Source organism: Hippocampus comes, unplaced genomic scaffold (assembly GCF_001891065.2).
Source record: "Hippocampus comes isolate QL1 unplaced genomic scaffold, H_comes_QL1_v1.1 scaffold6, whole genome shotgun sequence".
Lineage (NCBI taxonomy): Eukaryota > Metazoa > Chordata > Actinopteri > Syngnathiformes > Syngnathidae > Hippocampus > Hippocampus comes.
The window spans coordinates 1,565,338-1,590,893 of record NW_017805833.1 but is presented as its reverse complement, the minus strand read 5'-3'; the positions used below and the strand labels follow the sequence as shown (position 1 = coordinate 1,590,893).

At 42.2% G+C, this 25,556-nt stretch overlaps 1 protein-coding gene across 4 annotated transcripts in view; it reads right to left on the bottom strand.

The window, feature by feature from the left end:
• rsrc1 (arginine/serine-rich coiled-coil 1) overlaps window positions 1-25,556 on the bottom strand; it is a 115,886-nt gene that overhangs the window by 71,131 nt on the left and 19,199 nt on the right. For 3 of the 4 annotated variants that reach the window (XM_019887639.1, XM_019887641.1, XM_019887640.1), the window contains exons 4-5: window positions 23,395-23,586; window positions 70-106 (exon numbers count right to left, since the gene is read on the bottom strand). In XM_019887639.1, the coding sequence (XP_019743198.1) occupies window positions 70-106; window positions 23,395-23,586 (229 nt within the window). The remainder of the gene's footprint in view (window positions 1-69; window positions 107-23,394; window positions 23,587-25,556) is intronic. The other variant, XM_019887642.1, reaches the window with a different exon arrangement.

The window sequence follows — 25,556 nt, the reverse complement described above, 5'->3', positions numbered from 1 at the left end:
GTGTGTATGTGTGTGTGTGTGTGTGTGTGTGTGTGTGTGTGTGTGTGTGTGTTATCAAACAGGACTTACCAGATGCTCCAATCCTGCTTTCATGCTCACAGCATCCCTGCAACACAAAGGGACATTTACAAACTATAAGGAAAGTTCACTCAAACAAAATGATCAATTTTCCATGAATTATTTTATTGACTCTATGCCAGAGTCTTGAGCAGAATATTGCTGCCGTGTGGATGTAGCACAACTTCCCATAGTTTACATCCTGTTGTTCTTTCCAGAGCAAGCCAGATTCGATGGAATCAACAAGTAGTAAAATCCATTTTGCCTCAATGGATTCAAGACGCAATTATTCACGAATTCCAGCAGGTAAATTATTTACTGTAAGTGATTATTCGGCCCATCCCAAAACAAACTGTTCATCAAGGACACAGTAGTCGGGAAAAGCCGACTAAAACAGCAGAAATTTATTTGGGATTGATCCGAGGCAGTTTAAATGGGGACAGATGAGTGCACACTCTAATTTAACATCACTTTGAATGTGACTGTTAAATTTTGAGCAACCACATTCTAAGTTACAAGACGGTGTGCTCACTTGAGCAGCTACAGTATCTCTGATTCTCAATTGTTATTTTTACTTCCTGTCTTAAAAAGATTCCTTTCAAAATTGAGTTGTACAAGTTAAAGGTCATGGTGGAAAAAGGATTTATCTTATTTAATCACAAATACACACCGTGACAACATTCAAGCACACTTGAAAAACTAATATCTGAACTCTTTGGTTCGTTCCGCCATTACAGCGGCATTGATGAATTACAAAATGCCTCTCACCAGTTAAATGAGCGTAAATACCAGAAGATTGTCATTTTACATTTCCAATTAACTTCAAGGTGTATACAAGACAAAATGTTCTTCAAGGTTTGATTAACACCAGTTAATTGTTAACGATTTCAATGTTTTTAGCCCTACTTTGACCAATGACAGGAGTCATGATGGGGAAGGTTTTGAAGAGAGCAGATAAAATGCAAGTAACAAAAGCATGAAGATTATCAAAAGATGTCTTGCTTTGTTGTCTATATTTTTTAGTCTGGCCAAAACCACGGAAAGCTTATAAATCAGGGCAAGACTATAATCAAGTTTATAATTATTCCTAAAAATTAAAAGAATGTGTTCTAAACAGCAGAAGCAGTAGAATGGCAAGTCAGAAAGCGTGCATGCGAGTGTCCGTGTGTGCGCACGTGAGGCTGAAGAAGGGACAGGCAAATTGGCAGTAAATAATAGATGCAATTTTGGCATATTTCAAATTTGCAGCAGTGGAAATCAAAAGATCAAGAGAATACAAACAGCCTCCGATCCCAGCACCCACAACCAACTATGGTCCCCATTACTGACAACTCTGTGTGTGTGCGTGTGTGTGTGTGCGCGCGTGCGTGCGTGTAGAGAAGGGAAGGCTTATCGACAGGCGTCAGTTGCTAATGCAGCCAAGCTGCATCATAGTGTAAATCTATACCATCTCTAAAATTACATACTAACACACCCCCACCTGCCCTTCCCCTTCTCTCCCAAAAATCCATCCCACTATCCACCTATCACACCGGGCTTCATAAATGTGGTCATCCCCACATCATTAATTTAAAATAAGGTTTGATGGAATGATATGAAGATATCAAAACTGATATAAAAAAAAAAAAAAAGACTATGATGGAGAACTGCAGAGAAAAAGTCAAGGCGCTGCACAGTGTCATGCAATGTTAATCATCAGAAAAAGACCATGTCTGAAATAACGTCAAATGAAATTTTCACAACATGCAATAGGTCGATTTAACTCATTTCAGACTATTTATGTGCATTAGTAGGTGCTGCCGTTTTGGTGAGTTCAAATGGGCTCGTCAATTTACACTGTTTCAAGTGGCCAACCAAGCTGTGTGACACAGTCAGGCAGACGAGATTAAGACTGGCTTTAACCTTTTCCTTGGAGGGGGGTATTTGTTGAGAGGCGTTCATATGTTCAAGTGGATGATACGCCAAGAAACTACTTTGTAACTGTGACATGGCAATGATTAAAGTAGGAGCCACTATTTGAGTAATTATGATTAGAAAGACTGGTAGCTCGCTAGATAGATGGCGTCTCATATCGAACGCTCATCGTTAATACTCTATTTTATGGCCTTGTCAAACTACTACTTGGGCTTTTCAAATAACATTTTTTGTCGTTCAAAACGGTCACGCTGTCAGACTACCAGATAAATATCGATCTGTGTCTTGGACCGGGTGAGATGTCACACTACAAGTCTGTCACCGACCAGACCCTGCACAATCGTTGCATGCTTCCATCTGAAGATTCAGTCCATCGGTGCAGGTTCGTCGGGGAGGCAGGACAGGCAGCTGTCAAAGTCAAGTCAACGGGGGCATTGTGTGAGCGTGAAGCGTCCCAAACGCCTAATGACCAATCGAATGTGTGTCACGCAACACGGGCTATGACGCATCAAGACAACACAAAATTGTCTATCAGCACACCACATTTGTCTGCAACACGTCTGACAGCTCTCAAAATCAGGCTACATTCATGTAGTGTGATGTCGGCATTAGAAGTGCTCAGGCTTCAGTAGGTACTGATGTTTAGATGCGCAACATTGTTCAAAACGGATCAGCGGTGCTCGTTCGTGAAGAATAACGTCCATAACCATGAGGAAAACCATTTTTTTATGAGTTAGGTCTGACAGCTGTTTTCAACAAATGTTCAGCTGCTAAAAGTAAGTAAAGAAAAAGGCAGAAAATAATAAATAAAAAGAATTTATGGAAAAAAAAAAAAGGTTCCCCAGTGTAATCTCCAATAATTACTATAACTATTCTTTTTGCCCCAAGGGGCAAAATGGAGACATCTATTTGAGGTAGGTGTTTATTTGTTCAAGATAGACAGATCAATGGATAGATAAATTCCCTTGAGGAAAATTAAGAAAATATGAAGCTGCAATGAAAGTAGAGGGTCAAAAGGTGGCCATGAAAGCCTGTTTGTTGTTTATTCCGTCTTCTTGGCAGCACAAAGTCGACCACTTAAGGCCAACTTCATCTGGACTGTAATTACATTACATTGTGACAAACACCGCACGGCGGGCACTCAGCGAGACATTTGTTTCCGTGGTGACAGTGTGTGTAATCCGCTAATGAAGCGCAATTAGTGGGGAAACAATCTAACAGAGGGGAGACACAGACACGCTCCCATTCCTCCTTCCCCCACCTCCTCCTCCTTCCTCTTCCTCCACCAGCATCCTTTCACTTTCTTCTCTCCTTTTGTTTTTGGCAACATATAACTTCATGATTCAAAATCTAATTTTTAATGGCATTTAATCGGGCACTCTTTTTAAATGTTGTCCTGACTTCATGAAGCAAGACAGTGAAGGTAGTAATCCATTTTCCATGCTTCTCCGTGTGTTCAAAACATCATATCATCTGATGAGGTCTAAAGAGAGCGAGCTCTCCATTTCTGCTCCTCCTTTTGCTGTCCTCACCCTCCTTCCTCCCCTGTGCCTTCCACGCAGCAGCGGCATTGATTTCTGAATTACGCCGCAATATTAAATAATTAATATACTTGCCGTGATTGATGTTTTGCATTAGGCCCATATTAGGTTATCAATCAAAATCCACTTGGTTTAATGTAATAATATTGAAAATGTGTCAGTGCCAGTTCATCCAATTTGTAGCGGAGGCAGGCCAGATAGTAATGGTCGGTGTAACACAAGGCCTGGGAGACGCGGTGGCCTTGCTCGCTACAACCATCGTGGAACATTACACAGCTGGCATACCGCCGCAGTAGAAATGGAAGAGAATAAATGACGGGAATTGGGAGGCTGAGGAGTGTTATATCCTTCACTGCGATAAACTTGACACAATGAGAATGTGTGTAAAAATCACATATCTTTATACAAATTAAACATTCGAGAAGTTCAGTTGTGCATTTAAAATCCATTTCAGAAATGTCATTAGTAAAATGTGCACCATTTAATCTGCTTTAAACTACCAAAAACTCTGCGTTTAAAATGTAAAAACACAGAGTATTACAACTACCCACTTGACCAAACAGTAAAACATATTTTGAAAGCAAATCATCACATACTCACACGCAGGCTTGAGCCAACTTGACTTCAACCCACTCGGTTGTGCTTCTTGAAGGTACATACCGAACACACAGATATTACACAACATACAGTAGTTTCTATGATAGTTATGCTTGCATTTTTTTGTGAGTTCAAATGAGTTTACAGTGTGTTTAAAAAGTGTTTTTGAATATGAGAGGGGTAAAACCATAAAAAATTATTATTTTTTTTTAATGGCCTCAATATCAGATTACCACATACAGCAGTTGGGTTTGGAACATGTCCCCTGCGATAAACAGAAAAGTCATTAATATTTTACAGTTCATGAGATAAAAAACGGACACGATTTCCACGTGTGTTTTTTTTTTTTTAAGTGAAACTATTTGAAATTTTGGCATTTCAGAAAGAGAGATGAAGTCGACATAATTTGCTTTGGCGGGCCTATGACTTTTGACACCAGTGGATTAAATGATCAAAATTTCTATCAATTGTGATTAATTGACTTGACTGCTCATGTCTGAAAGACGACAAAATGACGACAAACAACAGATGCGCTGTTGATTGATCCCAACTAGTTTGCTGTCTCAAAAAGTCCAACATGACATCATCTCTGGGAAGTTGAGCTCCAATCATTACTCTGCTCAACATGACACCCGTGTGTGTGTGTGTGTGTGTGTGTGTGTGTGTGTGTGTGTGTGTGTGTGTGTGTGTGTGTGTAGTGTGGTTCGTGCTAAACCGCCACTTGGTGACTTGAAAACAGGTAAATTGAAACAAAGTTTATTTTTTAAAGCAAAGTAAGTGACAGTGAGAGTGCTGATGTTAATTACGATGGTCAATTAAGTGAAGCTGGACAAACAAACAAAGCAAAGCGAAGGAGGTCAATACTGACCAATTTAACGTGGTGGCTCGATCCATCACAGTGTCGGCACCTCCCCGATTGCCCATTCTTCGGGTTCTTTTAGGCTGGATTGAGACTGAAGTGTCCAATTCTGATGCAACGCTTCTTTAATGTCAATTTCATTGCACATTTTAGGTGCCAAATATCTAATATGACTGTGTTTACTCTGACTGACTGCATGGATGTCCACATTGCACACAATGAACTCCACAAGCGTCAACACCGGGCCGTGTCAACATGGAAGCAAACAACAATGAATATTCTGTATAGTACCGATTTACACTGCCATGGTGAAAATGCCAAATACACTTGGGAGCAAAAGAATAATAAAAATTTAATTGTGTCACATTTGTGGTTGTGTCTCGTCTTAAACTCCCCAAAAAACACTTGCCTTTAACCAGCAGATAATTAATCACATGGGAGCCCAGTTGTCATTTGTGATCAAGTTTCTACTAATTGCATGAGGTCTCTCATGGAAGCCCACCCCAATTCTGGCCATCTTGCCCTTAATAGACCGCCCTGAGTGTAAGACACAACAAAGACGAACCCCTTTAGTCAGCTGATGGGAGACGAAAGAGAGACTTGAATGCAGGAGGAGTCATTTGAGTTCCAGCGAACAAGACTTGCCCATTACCCGGGCACTCATGAGCCATTATTATATGCTCCTGTTTGTCGTGTATGAGTATATGTAAAGACTCCAACCCTTTCGCCGAAGCATGATTGATTCGAGCCACAATGCAAAAGTATTTGTTTCATCATCCATCCATTTCCTCGAGACGCTGTCCTTTTTAGGGTGTGCTCAAGCCACCTTACATGGGCGCGAGGCGAGGTTAATGCAAGGGCATGCAGTCAAAGAACGATTCGCACAAACATTCACGCAATGGGAATATTTAGAGTGTTCAATGAACCAAACATGCATTTCGGGAAAGTGGGAAGAAGTGGGAGTACCTGATGAAACTGCACACAAGCTTATTGTTATTTTAGTTTCCCCATTTCAAAGTTGTTCAACTTGTATTGTCCCGAAAGCGAAAAAAAAACTGCTAACTGTTGTGTTCCGTCTCAGATGCGGCTATTTTGTGCGATCACTGTGTGAGAGAGACTACTGGTGCTGACAAGCAACAATTCATGAATCACTTGAGTTATCTCAATATCTTTGTTCATTTGAAAACATGTGGTCTAAAACACAGAACACTCTAATCTTTTTATTTGAGTTTGCAAAGCATCTTTTGAGAGTGCGGGGGAGCCGGGGATTGATCCCAACTGATGTCATTGTTACTGTCATTGCCATGTGGAAGTGGTCTGATATTCCAAATTTGGAAGACATCTTGAATGACGTGGTGATGGGCCAAGAAATGAAATTACAAAGAAAGAACGAATGAAACTATCACACTAAATCTTTCTTAAAAGGATACACCATCTTTTTTTTGTCCACCCCTCCAAACCTGTGAGCTGGATGAAATACATCTACCTTTCGACAGGTTTCTGCATTCGTACTGATAGCTGCAGTCACATATTGTGATAAGGGGAAGAGAAAATATCAACCAAAGAAAGCAGGACACAGAATGACTGAAAGAGACATCCTTCGTGTATGTGTGTGTATGTGGGTGCGCGTGCGCGCGTGGCAGCCGCCCCATTTGCCACAAACGTAGGACTTGTCAAGCGTGTCATTGAGAATTCATATGTTGTTTGACTGCTGATCTAACGACAGGCATATTTATTAGAAAGTCAATAGGATAGGGGCTGAGCATGACGCGCACGCACAAGCGCGCTGACACGCACGCGTACACATTCAAATATAAGAAAGCATGCTGTAATAACCATTTCCCATCAGTGACATGTGCCTGCCTCTTCCTTACACAAGGCAAATGCTTGAGATGAAGCAGTCAAGGGACACAATACAAGAAGCCTGGCATCCCCCCTCAGGCCTGATTGCGATCGCCACAGCTCCTTTTCAACATGGCTGTCGATTGAAATTGAAACTGCATTCTTATGTGGGCTCTATCAGGGCAACCACTCGGGGTTTATGTCGCAAATAGAAGGGATGGGACACACGAGCACTAACAAGCTGGGCAAATGTCAGTGGGGTTCATCGGGGGCCTGTCAATCCACCGTGAAACAGCCAAGAGAAATATGGCGTGCTTAGTTTTTGTGCCTGATGGAATTGTGGAGGACAGCGTGGTTGTGTGCAAATTGTGCGACGAAGACTTGCCACGCTGAAGCACTTCAAGCCGATACTATCAACTTAATGCCAGGTGAATTGGGGCAAAAGGCGGACCTCTCCCTCGACGGGTCACAAGTGAATTACAGAGCGCATTTAGAGACCGACAAAATGTCATACTCAAATTCAAACTGGGAGTAGTACAGCTTAGTCGGCAATGTTTTTGGCTTGAGAAGGAGTCGCCGCATTCAACAACTTCAGTGCACTCAAGGAAATAAGAAATAACTACCTTAAAGTTGGTACCTCACCGAGACCGAATGTTTGCAAGCATAGCGAATTTTGGCTTTTCGTCGGAGGTTCATATAAAAGGTTGTAAAGATGTTCGCCTACACTTGGAAACAGTTGACTTGCTGCAAAGACCTTTTGAAACATGTTAAAAATATGGGGACCACAAGAGAAACTGTGTATGACCTTTAAAAATATTTGCGAACGTCTCATGAACATCTCTGCAACCTTTAACGAACCCAGACGAAAAGCCAACCTTGGCCACGTGCACAAAGCTTCGCCGCTCAGTGAAATGCAGGCTTTAATTGATTTCAATTGTCTTGTATTTCTGTATGCATCGCTTTGGTTAGTAAGAGAGAACCGATAAAGGGGGGGAAAAAGGCCAGGCTCAGGCAGGACTGAATACTTTTTAGCCCACGCTGTCAAAGTTGAAGGGAAGCTGTGAATTATTACACCAGATACACTGATTATTTGCTGACCCGGCCAATTCATACCCTGCAGAACCCGATGCTGTGGTGTGCCAAATTCCTCGGTTTGGCCATATTGTGCAATCGTCAGCTGAACGTCATCAGTGACTTGTCGACACTGACTCGACTTTCAGCACAGTAGTGTCGCCTTAAAATTTGAAATTGTGCAATCTCTCACTGACACCGTCCGTCAGTGAGAAGGAACTGAACACAGGCTTGGTGCAAAGAAGTCACAAACTCAACTTGAGGTGTTTTACCGGCGTCCTCGGTACACAGCTGTCCTGACTTGGGTCCGGACATTCTGGCTTTTTTGGGGACAATGTCGATTCTGATGTTTGGCAGAATAAAATACAGATGACCGATTTCTCAGCCGATTAATTAAAAAAATATTGAAGTAATAAAATAACATTTTTGTGTATTTTGTGGAAAGATAAGAATTACAGGCAGAACATTTGACCACTTCACAATACTCTGTCCTTTACAATTTATTTAACTTTACAACAGAGAGAAAAATTGGCAGAAATCAGTCATTTTTTTTAATGTGTGTTTAATTGGTCTGGCCCTCGTCCCGACGTGATTTTTGAGGTTACAAATGGCGCACAATTATGTAGTCTGTGCAGTGAAATAAATTACATTGTCACGCGGAACAAGAGAGCACATTCAGTTAGCGGCGTAATTACATTTTTTCCTTCCATTAGAGCGTTTGATTTTTATGGCCTTCAAGTGTTTTTAAGAAATGCATTGACTGTAATTAAGACTTTACCATTGCGACTACAGCGCAAACACATTCAGAGAAAATCTGTGCCGAGGCAAAGAAAACTGAATTCTTTTTTTTTTTCCAAGCTTCATAGAGTGAAAGTAATAGGACACATAACGAGGAGCAAAAGGGAAATGTCAGAGAGCAATCAATTTTCCTGCAGTTTCTTCAATAGCTGGCGGCGCCTTTCATATCTCCCAATTAGAGGCTTCCCTAATCAGAGCGCTACCTCTCCATTATTGAAAAGCAGACAATGACACCACCCAACATTCTGCTCGGGAAGTCTGGAGATTGCTGCGCGGACAGACAAAGACGAAAGCATTGGGCTGCTATGGAGGGGTGGGATTTTGTCAGTGTTAAAATCACATGTGGATATCTTTTGGCTCGCCCGAAAACTGATGGGGAACAATGGCAGCCCCGCGCAGCATCTGTCATGGCACAATATAAAAAGATGATCTTGGCATCAAATGGACAAAAAAAAAAAACGAGAGGTTATTCATTTGCAAATCAGGCCCTGGCGCTCAGCTCTATATCAAGGTAGCAGCGGGTGCCAGGAGTTAACAAGGTAATCACTTTCAATCCCGCCCTTCAATTGGACATCATACCCTCAGCCCGAGAAGAGCCCAAGACCTTCTCGAGGACGGGACTGCAATCTGGCTGCACACCTCATGACAACCGTGTGCGCGGAGGCAATACACATTATATATTGGCACACGTTTTATACATTCAATACAACAGGACGACTAACCATCTCCAGCTGGAACTACTAGAGAACTTTGCCAAAAACAGAACAACACATATACTGAGGTGGTACCTTGACATACAAGATTCACTTGTTACGTGATCAAGATCGTAACTCAATATACTCACATATACACACACGCACACACGCGCACACACACACACACACACACACACACACACACACACACACACACACACACACAGATTTATATATACAGATTTCATGAAGGAAAAAAAAAACCTACAAGAAACAAGTCAGTCAAAGACTACGAGAAGACATAATAGAGTATGAAAAATTGTATAAGAATAAATGTGTGAGATTCGGAGCATAAAATTATCCTGTCAAGTTGGGTTGATTTATATACCTGATTAATATGGAAGCAACGGCTAATCTTTGACATTTGTGTGTTGTCATAGATTAGGACTTTTTTCTCTTTCTTCAGTTGAAAGGCAACACCACCCCCCCCTCCCGCTGCCAACGTTTCAAAGATATTTCCATTTTTAATATGAAAGGACTGTTACAGGTGATATAGTCACTCTGCATGACAAAATGGCAAAGCAGCAGTGAGGATCAGCCTGCAGTGAATTGAAAAGCAGGACATGCAAAACGGTGGCAAAAGAAACCGTGAAGCTAAACCTGTCCTAATCCTTTCCTCCTCTCTTTAGCTTGTGTCAGCTGTAACCGGCTGGCCTGAGAGGCAGTTAGTCCCAGTTAGCACCTCATCTGCATAATCAATATGACAACCTTATTTTTCTAATGCAAACAAGATTTTGTTGCTGAGCTGTTTGCTGGCGTGTGTGTGTGTGTGTGTGTGTGTGTGTGTGTGTGTGTGTGTGTGTGTGTGTGTGTGTGTGTGCGCGCGCGCGCGCGCGGTCAGCCTCTGGCCAGCCGCAGTCATGGCCCTCTTTAGGTCTAATTAGATTAGGTGCGATTATCCCAGCTCTACCTTACAAGTGTACAGCCAGGATAAAGCGTCGACAAAGCCCAGCCTGTCACAGCGACTCGGCTCTGGCGTGCAGGTTATCGGGGGTCTGAGGGGGACACGTTGCATTCATTGTTATTCATTTCATCTGCACGCCGTGCCTTTTGCACATCTCTTCTATGGCCGCTTCTCCTGTGCTGTCACGTCGACGTAATCGCTAGCCCGGGGTAAGTCTTGCTTTCTGTCTGCCTGTCCGTCAGAACACAAAGCAACATGGCCCCGAGCGCTCTGCGGCCTGGCCTGCAGGGAGAGACGTTAGAAGAGCGCCGACGTGTACCCTTGTGCGTCCTGCAGACTTCAAGGAAGCGCAGCACAAAGAGAAGTTAAGACATAACGGCTGTTTCAGTGCACAAGATGGCCAACTTGCTTCAGTTGGCACTGATAGACCCCAAAAACTGAAATGTAGTTGCTATTGAGGCAATCATTTATGGCATTTATTTGACAACATAAGATTTTTTTGTTTTGTTTTGTTTTTTTGCAAAACTTGCTATAGCCAAGTTTGAGTTGCAAAACAATTCTGTAGAGATTTGCACACAATACATTTTATAATGAATAAGCATCTGTGTTGATTATGATGTATTAAAATAGATTCTGACCTGCTCCAGATTAGGAAATATGGCACAGCTGCATGCTGTTATGTTTGTTTGTTTTTTTCGTGATTTGTCGTCTATTGAGCAAGGCAATTTTGGAACTTCAGAATAATCCAAGGAGTCATGCCAACTCTGCATTTTGTGCATCTGGGTCATTTCAACACATGGTGACAATTGGTGCTGGCCTCCACCAAAGCAGTTTTCCGGGTGTGCTGTCCCATATTTTAATGCAATTTTACACGGGATGAGTGCATATTCTACATCAAATTGCCACACATTTGGATCAAGTTAAACAAAACCTGGCTTTCGTCCAGCTGCTGGCTCCTCCCAAATGATAAAAGCCATCGCTTTATTTTCTGTGACTCAGTAATGTTTGCTCGCAATATGGTTGTCTCCATCACTTCTACACCTGTTGCACAATCTGCTAGAATCACGAAAACCCAATTTAGTGCCTGCTACTTGGGATCTTAATAAATCAGACCCTTAGTCAGGCAAGTTCCCACCTGAGGCCCAGGTATCAAAATGCATGACCTTCCAGTGGTGATTACCTCACCCAGATGCTGATGGATTCGAAGCCTTCGTTTTAGAAGGCTTGGTTTTGCAAGCTTCAAGCGGGTGCTTTTGAAGTTAAAAGTCAGAGTCCAGCTCAGTGTGAAAGGGGTATAACAGGAATAAGTTCTGTTCGTCACGTGTACGTAAATGGCCATCATTACAGAAAAACACCAGTTTGAACAAGGAATCATAATGAATCCCCCCCCCCCGTGAATCGGGGGTTTTCAGCAATACGCCAATAATCGGGTCAGCTGGAAACTGGTAATCCACATTAAAAACAAAAGTACACATTTGGGCAAATGTTAAGATTCAAGTTCTGTTGCAGACAACATTGTGGTATCCAAATTGTGAATTTAATGAGAACTCCGGAGTGGAACACAAACAACAGTCACTGTATTAGTATATGAAACATAATGTAATGGAAATGCTAACATGTTTGTGCTCCCCTGTCAGGGAGCATTTACCTTCACAGTTCTTAAACTGCATATAAGAAACTATCCTAAGATATCCTGAAGTCAGATGCATCATAAAAGAGGAAGATTTTATCAACTGGAAAGTCACTACTGTGTAATTTGTTTTTCTGGGTGGAAAAATATTTTTTTTCTAAAAAGACTTGAGTGAAGGGCAGATGAATGAGCTCTTGAAGTGGAAAGAAAATAAAACGTTAAAAGTGTGTCTCTTCACGCCACAACAACATTCTTTGTAAGCCCAGACCAAACAAACCCACCACCCTTTTTTCTTGCAAGAGAAAAACATTTTTGCCGACAACTGCATTTACATAATGCTCTAAATCAGAGCTGGCCTGTCATGTTTCCGGCTCGTAACCAGCCGTATACAATCCTGACTTCTCAGCCGTAAAAGACCACGCCGGTGAGCTAAGATGAGATCTTTAACACTTGGCTCGTACTGTGTTCAATGAAAGTCAAAAAACTAGAAGAGATGAAGGTACACACGGATGCAAAGAGGACAGCAGAGAATAAAAGAGGGGAAGGGGGTAATTTGATTGGGAAGGCATGTGTGTGAGCGTGCATTTGTGTGTGCTGCTCTATTTGGCCGGATCTGGTCTCTGTCATCACGCTCCAGGCCTGGCTTCTCTCCGTGCCTGCAGCAGGTCTCAAACACATCAACGCACTCGGACTCACATTCACAACGCTAAATGTGTTAGTGCTACAAATCGCCATTAGTCCATGAGCCAGATTTGTCTTGTGTGTGTCGTTCCCCCCCCCCGCCTCCATGCAAGTATTTGCATACTCCTTTAACAACTCGCTAAATGGTTCAGCAGATTACAGAGCGCACTAAGTGGATTGTCACAGCTCGCTATCGCTCACTGGGGGTGTCTCTCTTGTGATTAAAAGTGGCCAGATTCCCCCCTCTCTCACACCCAGGCACATGCACACATTTGGACAGGTCATTCACAGCGCTTTGTGGTAAAAAGTCACTCCAAAGACCACTAGAATAAGTGTAATATCCCTGGTACCATTTTATCCGGATCAAATGTTATGTTTCCAACATTGTACAGCAGCAAAATGCACACGAACCCCTAATTCTTCCTGACTTCCAAATGGCTTGTAAATCCATCCATTCATTATATTTATAAGAAATAATGCTCATGCAAATAATTTGTGTGTATTAATTGTCGTGGTAATATTTAAATGAAAAGTTAACATCAACTATGACATGTTTTAGAACATGGATGGTGAGGGTGCTTATCTAATGTGTGCCGGGAGGTCATTCCATAGTTTGGGAGCAGCAATAGATAAAGGGACCTTTCCACTCTGAGCTTCGCTTGGACTTCGGTACTTCCAGGCGCAGCGGGTCAGCTGAACTGGGGCACCGGCCATGAGTGTAGGGATGTTGCAGCTTTGACAGCTGAGGCAGGGTGAGATTATTTAGAGCAAGGGTGTCAAACTCATTTTTGTCACGCGCCACTTTGGAGTTACGTCTTCCCTCAGAGGTCCATAAAGACAGTGTAACCGAATAAATGTTTAATCAACACATTGTATTATTAGTTGTACACAAAAAAATGATGGCTCACTAGTTTTGAAATCAGTCAGGTATTTGTTCAATTATTGCTCAAATGAGTAAAAACAGGGCAACAAAATGATTGCAAAATGTCACCGTTATTATGTATGACAATTTGCGATTTTAGCAAGGATCATGGAAGTTGACACAGATGATTTGCTTTCGCGGGCCACATAAAATGACATGGCCAGATCTAGCCCCCGGGCCTTGACTTTGACACCTGTGATTGAGAAATTTAAAAACAAAGAAGATTAGCCTAAAATGAACCCTAAAGTGCACAGGCAGCCAGTGGAGGGAAGCCGGAAGAGGAGCAATGTGCTTCCTTTTATGTGTTCCACGTTAGAGCCGGGCAGCTGTATTTTGAGCCAATTGAAGCCATTTGAGGGAGGACTGGTGAGCACCGATGCTTTTAATACATCCATCAGAATTCTATATTTCTGCCTTTTTTGAACTGCTTGTCTCAAGCAGTTAAAACAATCCAAACATGGTTGTGTCAACCTTAAATAGAGGTTGAGTCAGACACTGCCTGTCCTGCATGAAAGAAAATGAGAAGCAACATTTGCTCATTAGTATCTTCATGGTGAAAGGACACCAAAGAACAGAGTCATGGGCCAAGAGGCAACAACATCTACACCACTGTAGTGTGTTTGTCCAGTATATTGAGGAAGCACACTACTAATCCTCCTTTAATAAACAAACAAATACAACAACTCACTGATTTGAGACAATGTGAGAGCAACCAAACCTTCTGAGGACGCTGCTTGAAGTCTTTTACCTGCAAAAGCCCCACTTGCACAGCCTAGAGTTCTCCACACAACACAACACAACACACACACGCAAGCACAACACAAAGCAGCGGTCACATCCATACCACCCATGAACATACTCCCGATAGGCTGAGAGGATGCCGCAGGCTTTTGGCTACCTTCTCACATACACACAAAAACGCACTTACTCTGTACACTTACTGTGGATTACCGACATTAATGAGCTGATAGATGTTGAACAGAGGCATAGAACCAGGCGATCATTTCCTTAGTGTGAAGCGAGGAGGGAGTAAAAACCAACAGTTGTGTGTGTGTGTGTGTGCGTGTGTGTGTGTGTGTGTGTGTGTGTGTGTGTGTGTGTGTGTGTGTGTGTGTGTGTGTGTGCGTGCCTAAGTTGTTATTTTGTTTTCTCTGTGCCTCACAGCAATGCGTCTGACAGAGGTTAAGTCTGAGAGATGGAGCAGCGCTAGCCAAGCAGAGGCCTGCGGCTCTTGCTGAGACCCCATTGGCGAGGATGGGTACTGCTCAGCTTTGTCGAGGAAAAATGCAATAATGAGAGGAATCACTGGATGAAATCAAACAGGGATGAATGGTGAATCATTTGTACTGTATTTGAAAGCTTTAGAAATGTGGATTAGAAATACTGAAGAGCTTCACACCAACATCAGAAGACGCTTTAATGAAATGCGCACTGCCAGTTGGCATCTTTAACCCGGAGCTCATTACAGCAACTTTACTTTTCTACACACGGGGAGAAGACGTCTTTCTTTGCTCATCTCGGTGGCTGACCCACTCAGCCTTTGCCCACGTCGCACACCAAATGACACGAGATGGAGACGGGTGGACCTGGCACAAGACTGTAAGTTCAGCTTAATTGGGAAGACCTCATGATTGAGGATGTGACGCCAGGAAGGCAGGCCACATTCTTACACCACGCCAGTGATCCTAAAGAGGAAACCAAAGGGTCGACACCGAATAACAATTGAGCAATCAGAAACAACTTATGGCGGACATATAGGACGGATGATAAAAGATGTACTTACAGTATGTGTCAATGGCAGGGCAAGAAAAACTAAACTGAACTTTCAACAAGCATTAAAGTTTGATTCTTTCTGCTCACAGCCTGGAGGGGAGTAGAGAGCTAGTTAATTAGCCAATCATTAGCCATCATTACCATCTGAGTAAAAACCAACAGTTGTGTGTGTGTGTGTGTGCGTGTGTGTGTGTGTGTGTGTGTGTGTGTGTGTGTGTGTGTGTGTGTGTGTGTGCGTGCCTAAGTTGTTATTTTGTTTTCTCTGTGCCTCACAGCAATGCGTCTGACAGAGGTTAAGTCTGAGAGATGGAGCAGCGCTAGCCAAGCAGAGGCCTGCGGCTCTTGCTGAGACCCCATTGGCGAGGATGGGTACTGCTCAGCTTTGTCGAGGAAAAATGCAATAATGAGAGGAATCACTGGATGAAATCAAACAGGGATGAATGGTGAATCATTTGTACTGTATTTGAAAGCTTTAGAAATGTGGATTAGAAATACTGAAGAGCTTCACACCAACATCAGAAGACGCTTTAATGAAATGCGCACTGCCAGTTGGCATCTTTAACCCGGAGCTCATTACAGCAACTTTACTTTTCTACACACGGGGAGAAGACGTCTTTCTTTGCTCATCTCGGTGGCTGACCCACTCAGCCTTTGCCCACGTCGCACACCAAATGACACGAGATGGAGACGGGTGGACCTGGCACAAGACTGTAAGTTCAGCTTAATTGGGAAGACCTCATGATTGAGGATGTGACGCCAGGAAGGCAGGCCACATTCTTACACCACGCCAGTGATCCTAAAGAGGAAACCAAAGGGTCGACACCGAATAACAATTGAGCAATCAGAAACAACTTATGGCGGACATATAGGACGGATGATAAAAGATGTACTTACAGTATGTGTCAATGGCAGGGCAAGAAAAACTAAACTGAACTTTCAACAAGCATTAAAGTTTGATTCTTTCTGCTCAAACTGCACTTCCCAAATGACTACAGTAACCCTTTTCTCTGTGATGGTCCCTACTACGGCTTGGACAGACTAGTCGATTTATCGACTACTCCTCCACAATGTTTATAGCTTGATGTCGACCAGCCGCTAATCATGTGTTTTTGTCAACAACAACATAGGTGCCTCACCAAAAGCAACCAGTTGGTGGTCAGTGCAGCAAACTAGCAGCAATGTGGTGCTAGCGTGTGGCTTATTACACTAAAAATAAGACCATCAAGTTTGTCCTATGCAAACCCTTCTGAAAAGGCATCTTGCCAATGCAAGCTGAAACAAAGCTTAAACCCTCACATCAGCAGTCAATGGAGAGAGCTTTACTGAAACAGTTTCTTTGTTTTTTTATTTTTACCCTCGCATGGGAGTTGTATCGTTATGTGGATAGTATGTCAAGTCAATGATATTTATTTAGCATCCATTCACATCAGAAGTTGTCTTAAGGCACTCATGTTGAGCAGGTGAAGAACCATGCGCATCATACATTATATGTATATGTATGTATATAAGAAAACCAACTGAGCACCAAATCAGAAAGCACAACGCAAGGGAGGCAAGGGAAAATAAAAACTCTCTCTAAAGAAGAAATCTCGAACCCAGGCTCTGTGGGGTAGCCGTCTGCCTCTGCTGGTTGGTTTGAGATGGGGAGACGGAAGAGAAGAACAGAGGCGTGAACGGGCACAACGACAGCTGTATCAACAACAGTAATGGTCCCATCGTGCCAATTATTGGAAATGTTCAGCAGTGGCACAATACCCAAAGGGTGCATCAAGACACATTCCTTGCTCTGTTATCCGATTGCCTTTTTCTATTTTACAAATGCAAGCAAAACATCCAAATGCTGGATATGCTCTATTGTTGTCCTTTCTTTTGGGGTCCCTGATCCCAATTTTTGTTGCACTCATTGTTGGGTTTCATGTGGCCGTGTTGCATGATGTCATAAATGTCGGTATTGCCTCCCCCATCTACACAACCCACAGTGGAAACAAGACCCGGATGAGGCTAAAATAGCCAACTAAAATGCAACATTTCATGGAATTGTTACAATTCTAACCTTAAGAACACACTCCTCTTCAAAGGATGAACGTCGACACCAGTGCGGCATTTATTGATAGCAGCCCCTTTTAAAGTTTCCCCTCCTTTTGTGTCAACAAACGGCCATCTGTTAACTTGAGTCTCCACTTGATGCTTGCAATTTCCAGTTGGGAAGTGGATCCCAACAATAGGTGATGAACGCTTCCATCAGCTGTGTGCTTCGGTGAAGATGAACACTTGTTCAATACAAGCTGGTAAATTAAAGAGTATGACTCTACCAATGCGTGTATTTTAGCACATTGTTCCAGCCCAATAAAAATGGAAACATTGACAATCGGACATTTCTATTCAAATCAACTATGTGAGAAGGGTGAAGATTCAAAAGGTTTATGGTTCTCACTTTTCCTTTTCAAACGTGTTGAGTCGGTATGTTGTTATTTTTTTGGTTTGTTTTATTGTTGGCTATGTTGATTTACTTGCTGTTTTGTTTTTCACTGTGTACATCACATGTTTGAAGATGAAAGGTTAAAATCATCATTTAAGCCACTTACACTGGGTGAAAGGTAATCAACAGTTTGTTTACTCATGGTGCCATTGGCAATCGCCCCAGAAGTGCATGATGTCATGTTGAAAAGGTCTATCGGCAACGAAATGCCAGCGCTAGCATTAGACCTCGGATGCGCCCATATGTCAACAGGGCAGCGTGAAAGGGGCTTGTTATTATGGAAATGCCATCCAATTGGTGATCAACTTGGCTGACTCAATTAAGAAACAGTTCGGGGATGATTTTTGTCAAAAATCCATCAATGAAAGTCATGTGAAAACAAGCAATTTCTACAGCATCAACAACAAAAAACACAGTCCGGCGTCCTGACCCGGCACAATCATCTGCTAAATACACACACACTCTCGCTCACATGTGCAAGCACACCTACAATCACCCACTTAACCCTTTGCCACTGGTGAAAAGCAACAAGATCTCTTAACAAGAGCTCGTCGTTTTCAATGAATTTTGCATGAAAACATGCCGCCGCAGCACCAAGTTGCCTGCTGTCATACTAGAGGAGTGCTAAATGTTTAATGACGACAACAGCGCGTGCACAACAGTGTGGGTTGTCAGGGTGCCGCTCTGAGGCCCCCGCCCCTCTTTCATCCTGACAGACTCACTAAAAAGCTCCCGATCCCCCTGCCATCAACATGGCACTGCCGCACTCCTTTCCTCCCACCCAGCAAGGAAACCTGGATGTAAATGAGCTTGGAGTACTACAGTGTGTGCGTGTGTTTGTGAGTAAGTGATAAAGATCGTGGCAGTTTAAAAGAAGACCCCCCCCCCCGCCTCCCAACATCACCATTAGACGAAGACGAGAGGAAATGAGGGAGAAGACAAGATGGCAGACGCCGACAGGATGCACAGTTGCAATGCTTGGCTTAAAATATTCCTCAAACATTTCACATCTGTCAGCTGTCTTTCTTCGGCTAAAGGAGCATTTGTCATCCTCCTCATCTCCTGTGGAAGCATGTGAGGAACAGCCACGTCGTCCTGGTTTAGGTTGCCGATAACGACATGACAAGGCCCACAGATCGAACAGCTTCACTTGGAAGGGACTCCAAAAAGTTTACAATCCAGTTTTTGAGAGGAGTTTGACGTTTAAAAACTGCTAGCAAGATTCTGAGTCATTTGATTTTATGTATCTACTGAAGCTAAACTATTTTGAGAAATCATGTAATTGCAATCTCCACCTCCCCCAATATACAATGACTTTTTCAAGGTCCTCTTCCTATGTATTCACTTTCAACAAACATAAGCAACAAATTAATCCGTATTACAATAAACAACATCCGTTTTGGTCTTATAGGTTAGGCTAAAATAAAGGCAAATTAACCTAGGTTGGGTAAAGATCCAGAGCCACTTTCAAGCGGTGCAATGCATTGGCACGATAATGCTCACATTGCCCGAGTGTATCGCTCCTTCCTATCATGTCACAGCCAAAAAGCAAGAAGAATGAAACTAAGTTTCGGTGCAAACAAAAATTAATGTTTGCGAGCAATGTTAGCTTCGGGTTAGGGACACATACTTGATTCCTCTGTGAAGTTGTTGAGGTGGGGTGAAGGGGGCCGACTTGTGTTTGGTTTAGGTGCTACAAAAACAGTGATAAGCTGCCTCTAGAAGTTACAATAATGTGGAACGGCATACACCCATGGCTCTGCATAATACAGTCCGGAATCTATCATGAAAGTGGTGAGTGTATTGGTCTGGAAGGAAACCAGTCCAATATGTAAATTGTTACCAGCAATCATTTCACTGTCCTAGTTTCACCAGTCCAAGTCAATGGTGTCAGATCACCTGGCAGGAAAGGCAGTTTGAACCGTATCAAAGCCTACTACAGGTGGATGCATGTGGGGACACACACAGACACATGCACACACGCGCACACACACAGATGCAAACACACACACACAGGCACACGCACACAAACACGAATGGAAGTTCATATGTGCGTTCAAATGAAGACAGGCTAAAGCGGGGTCAGAGATAAAAAAGGAGATTGCTATCACTGCTGAAGGATATTGAAGCCTTAATAAGAAAATATATATGGTAGTCAGGCTTAACATTTTCTTAGATACCTTTATTTGTTTTCCTGATAGCGATCCCAGAAAAACAATACTTAATGGCAGCAAATATATGGACCGGTATTCGTTTATAAGAAAATGCATTAGTTCGCAAAATGAATTTTGAATCTTGAAAACCGCTTAAGACCACCCCTCAACAATCCTCACAAGATTAAACGTGCACATTTTTGCTTTTTCTTTTGGTTTTTGTGCCTCTTATTTCAAAGGAAGGAGCGGTTTACCAGGGAGTTTTGAGAAAAGAATACACACTCTAAATTACATTAAGAATATGGAAAAAATCTGAATGTTTTTCTCGTTGGCTTTAATCCCAAAATGTGTTGCATTATTGAAGACATGTTTTCCAGCAAAAATACAATTAGTGATCCATTTAAACTTGGTTAAAATATAAACGGGCATCAATTGCAGATTTAGGCAACAAGTCAGGTCAGGTCAGCATTCACGACGACTACCATAAGAAAGACACTGGCCAAAAATGGCATCCATGGTTGAGTTCCCCAGCAAAAACCACTGCTGTCCAATAAGAACACAAAGACTCATCTCACATTTTGCCAACATTAATTCAGTCTGTTAAATGGACACATCATGGAAGGGGCAAGACAAAGTGGTGGCTCTCCTGAGCCCCGACAGTGCTCATTAAACACGCAGCACAAGGAGCTGGCACCGTGCTTCATATTTGAAAGACTGTGGGATTTCTTCTGTGTCAAAAGGTATCTCAGGCTGAGCTGGTCAGTGTTAACATTTGACTATTAATTATTCCACTCGACAAGCCAGCCCATGATGAACACTCAACGCATATGTGTCTTCTACAGGACACACACACCTTTTTCCAGTACAGTGGAACCTCCAGTCACGAACGTCACTGTTTACGATCAATTCGAGTTGCACAAAAACTTTTCATAGAAAAATGACCCCGATGTATGTACTCATTTGAAATACAAACAATCTTGGCATGGACTAGCGAATGCATCTATGCTGTGCTTCTTCTTGTGCTGCATTTGCATTACCATCACTAACAATGTGCAGAATATTTTGCTGTAAACTCAAAGTTATAGTTGTATGCCTCAGCAGTGGAAGGCGCAAAACTATTGCATATGTGGGCAGAACTTCCGCCTCCACATTCTCAATCGTCCACTCAGAAATGACAAAAAAAAAGTCTCAAAAGCACTTGATTTTCATGAGGAATTGCGAGTAGCTTATAGGAAAGGTGTCATATATAACCTTAAATATGAACAATTTTGTCAATCATGCAAAAATGCATGGCTCTCCATGACCACACGCAAGGGCATTCCAGTATCTGAATTGCTCCATTTTTTTCCACTTCACTCAAAGCTCGCTGGTACTGTAACTAAAATTTTTGCTCGTAATACAAAGTGTGGAGGGGAAAAAAAGAAAAAAAAGAAATTTTTCCAGCCTTTCCGCACCTTGATATATGTCATGCAAAATGTCATGTTCAGTTAATCACACAAAATATATGCCGACATAGTGACTGCAACAGTAAGTCTGGTTGGAAAAGCTCAGTTACTGTGCATTTTTTGCTGTATTGCACCCATCCATCTATCTATCCATCCATCCATCCATCCATCCCTCCATCCATCAAATGAGATACATTTTATTGAGGTTTGCTAATAAACTGAGATTGGCTAGACAGTCAAAATTTCCATAGACCACCCACTTCAGATTGATTTTAACTTGTGAGTTCAGTCCTCCCACACTGATGTGAGGCTGAGCAGATGGTGTGCATCACTTGATGAAATCCACTTAAGTATACTTTTACACACGCACGCACACACACACACACACACACACACACAAAATCAACATTCAATCTGACATGTGAAATGGCGAAACTCATTCTGTGTGTGTGTGTGTGTGTGTGTGTGTGTGTGGGGGGGGGGGGACGGAGTGTATTTTATTATTTTTTTCAAACAAGGCTATAGTTCAGCAATATGAGCATTACGAAGGCTCTATGACTACCCATGTAGTTGGAAAATTATCAATAGCCCCACAACCACTTCGCAAAAATAGAATGCTAATTAGAGGACACACCTTGGTTGAGCATGTCCCTATGGTCAAATTATTTTCAATATTTTCTAGGTGTATCATCAGCCTGTTTCATGAGTGTGCCTGTTTTTTTTTTTCTGCTGAACCACAATTCAAAAGCGATGTCTGATTTTCATTGGTTAATTTTCATATTTTTTAAGAATTTAATATTACTTTTAAATTATTTCGGTGACCACTGTGGGTTTTCCTGGCAGTAACAGAGGGGTAACAACAGTTTTTCTCCACGAGTGTATTGGCATGTGAGTATTTCTCCATTGTGAGACAACTAAAGGTTTTCTTACCTTTTCTTATTTATTGTCTGTCTACATGTGATTGTTGTTTGTGTTCAAATATCAGTTGCTTCTAGGCTTAAAACACTGCGCCACTAATTCTCTTTGTTTGCCCATCGAAGGCATTTTGCATTGTGCTGATGGCTTTTTTTCAACACACATTTGACCATAAACTTCAACTGGGAGTTACAATTAACAGCTTGAAGCCCCGTTTGAATATTTCACTTAACGTGCCATTAGCAAAACAAATATTACTACTAATAAAAATAATAATAATAAGAAGAAAACTAAGTCAATGTCCCATTGTATGTGGTTACTATAAAAATGCATCCTCCCTAAATAATTAACAACTCCAACTGAATCCCTAACTGCTTTTCTTTTAAACATTTTCATTCAAGGAGTAACATAATTTTACGACTTGATATAAAAAAATAAAAAAATAGAGGCATGTGACATTGAAGAAGGACTTAGGATGTTATTCTGGTGGAGACCTGTAAGGTAATTTGCCCTGAAGCAAAACCTCCCTCCACCTTTAAAAGACAACATGTTAAGTCACCAATGCAATTCGCGACAGTTCCAGACCTCGGTGAAAGGTTGAAATTGACTAGCTTGGATCCCATGACAGAAGCACTAAAGGCACTGGAGATGCATCGAATCTTATTATGCAGCAAGACTTATTGCAGATGGACCACGAGTGGCAAAAGTTGAGTTAAAGGTATCAAACTTCAACAAAGTCGCTAAAAATGGAATAACCTTCGACTGCTCTATCACCATGTCATCGTCTCTTACAAGAGGGAACTGGATCAGATTATCAGAAGGGTGCAGGCAGATGCTTGATTGCAGAAGGAAATTGAAGGAGAAAAGAGCGATGGGTAAAAGGATTGAGTGACAGATGGATGGAAGGATGATGAAGGCAAAGCTTCATATTTGGCCTCTATTATACTCTGTGTGTCCTCTGTGGAGTGAGTGGAATTTAGGACTGATATGAGAGGCGCTCAGCATGTGAGTCTACTGGTGCACATACACTTGAATGTGAGGGGTTATTCATCACTTACCCCTTTTTCTCCACCTTGTCCTTGGTCTTCTCTCTGTCCCTGTCCCGATCCCGTCCCTTGTCTTTATCTCGGTCGCGGCCTTTATGTCTGCTCCGGGCCCGGTCTCTGCTGCGGCTCCTTCGGCGCCCGTGGCTTCCTCGGCGACTGCGGCTGCCGCTCCTGCTGCGAGATCGTCGGTGGCGAGAATGAGACCTAGGAGATGGAGGGGATGTTTAGACTGCGGGAAATGAACAAAAGTGTGGACTTGGGGTGGAACGAAAATCGATTTGAAATGAAAAATTTTGATTTTGACCGGTTTTGGTCATTCAACCGAAGCGAATCAACATGTTACGTTTTAAAATGTACCGTCCTAAAATCGTCTCACACCTCATGTGTCAAGATACCTGGATATATGGAAACGTATATTATGAATCTGTCTAAAGCAGTTATGCTGATGTTGCTAATGATTTGTGCTGTACTATATTTACTGTGTATATTATCTGGCCAAACTGTCCTTGTAAGGTTTGATGATATTGTCTATTTAAATAGAATGCCACAACCACCTCTTGGTTATGTTTGTGGCGTTGTTATGTTAGCTGTATTATATTTGTGTACTGCTGTATCTCGTCTGGTTTGGCCTTCTTTTCTTTTTCCTTTTTGCGATTTACTGTGATGTTTGTCAAGAGCGATGGATTACCTGGGTCTCATTTTTTGGTTTGTAATCACAAATCCTGGCATTTGAACACAGGTGTGTTGTCTATTTATACCTGCTGTAACTTGCTTTTTCCTGGAATTTGTGCGCCACTGCTTTTTGAATCGTTGAAAGTGGTAAGAGAAGACAAAATGTCCACCAGATTGGCGGTGACCGAGCACTGTAGTCTGCCGTTAAATGTTTCGCTGTCACGATAGCTGCAAATGATAAACAGTGTTGAGCTATGCGAGGTACATCAGTGACAGCAATTATTTTATCTAAAGAATGGGAGTGTTTATAGTTGGTTGAATGTTTCACTTTTGCTTGAACATGTGACAATAAATACTGTTCAAATGTTCATATAAAAAGGGGCCTGCCTGTTGGTTAAGACTCAAATTATCCATCGGTGTGAATATGAGTTTGAATGTTTGTCTGTCTACATGTGCAACATGTTTGGCTGGCAAACAGTCCAGCGTGTACCCTGCCTCTCATCTGTAGTCAGCAAGGACAGGATCCAGTTACCACCCAAATGACGACAAGCAGTATTGAAAAATTGATGGATATTATCACCTATAAAAATATAGATAAACAATCTCCCACTGTCATTGACACATACGTACACTTTGGTCTACAATTAATCAAGCACGCATGTTTTTGGAGGCAGAATGAGAACCCGGAAAAGCCAAAAACATGCAAACCGAGCAAAAACATGCAAACTCTATACAGGAAGACCAGACACCAGCTTCAACTTGGGACTTATGGTCTGTGGGGCAGATGTGCTAACCACTATTCCATTGTACTGCGGGACGAATGGATAATTGATCCCTGATTTTTGTTTTGTTTTGTTTTTTGTTGAGACAATCAGAGCAAAATAGACACTGAATGGATTGTAGTCGAACTTATAAAGTGAGCTTGAGACAGTGTAGATTTTCAATGCACATCGCTCATAAATCTATACAGAGTGCTCCTAGTTCTCTCTTATAGTCTCTGTGGTTGCTGTCTATAGTTTTGACAATAACATATAGACAATATAATAAAATAATAGATTACATGACTTCAAAACGCTGGAAAAGTAGATTAAATCGACTGCAGATGACAGGCCACCTCTCTTCATGGAGTCGTTAGAAGAGATAGAGGCAATGTAATTCTTGTGACTGTCACCAAAAGGCTTCCTTTAAAGCGCTTTGCGTTCATCTTTCCCTGTGTGGGTGTAATGCCAGTTACATTAAATCAAACACACACACACACACACACACACACACACACACACACACACACACACACACACACACACACACACACACACTGCAGAGATATAGCCAATTAGAGGTCGGCTCAGAGGAGGACCAGTCATCGGTATTGATCCCACTACTGACCCCCTGGTCTCCAAAAGATTTACAGTGGGAAGATTTACTCTTAGTTAACACACACAAGCGTGACTGCATAATTGTATACACACACACACACACACACACACACACACACACACACA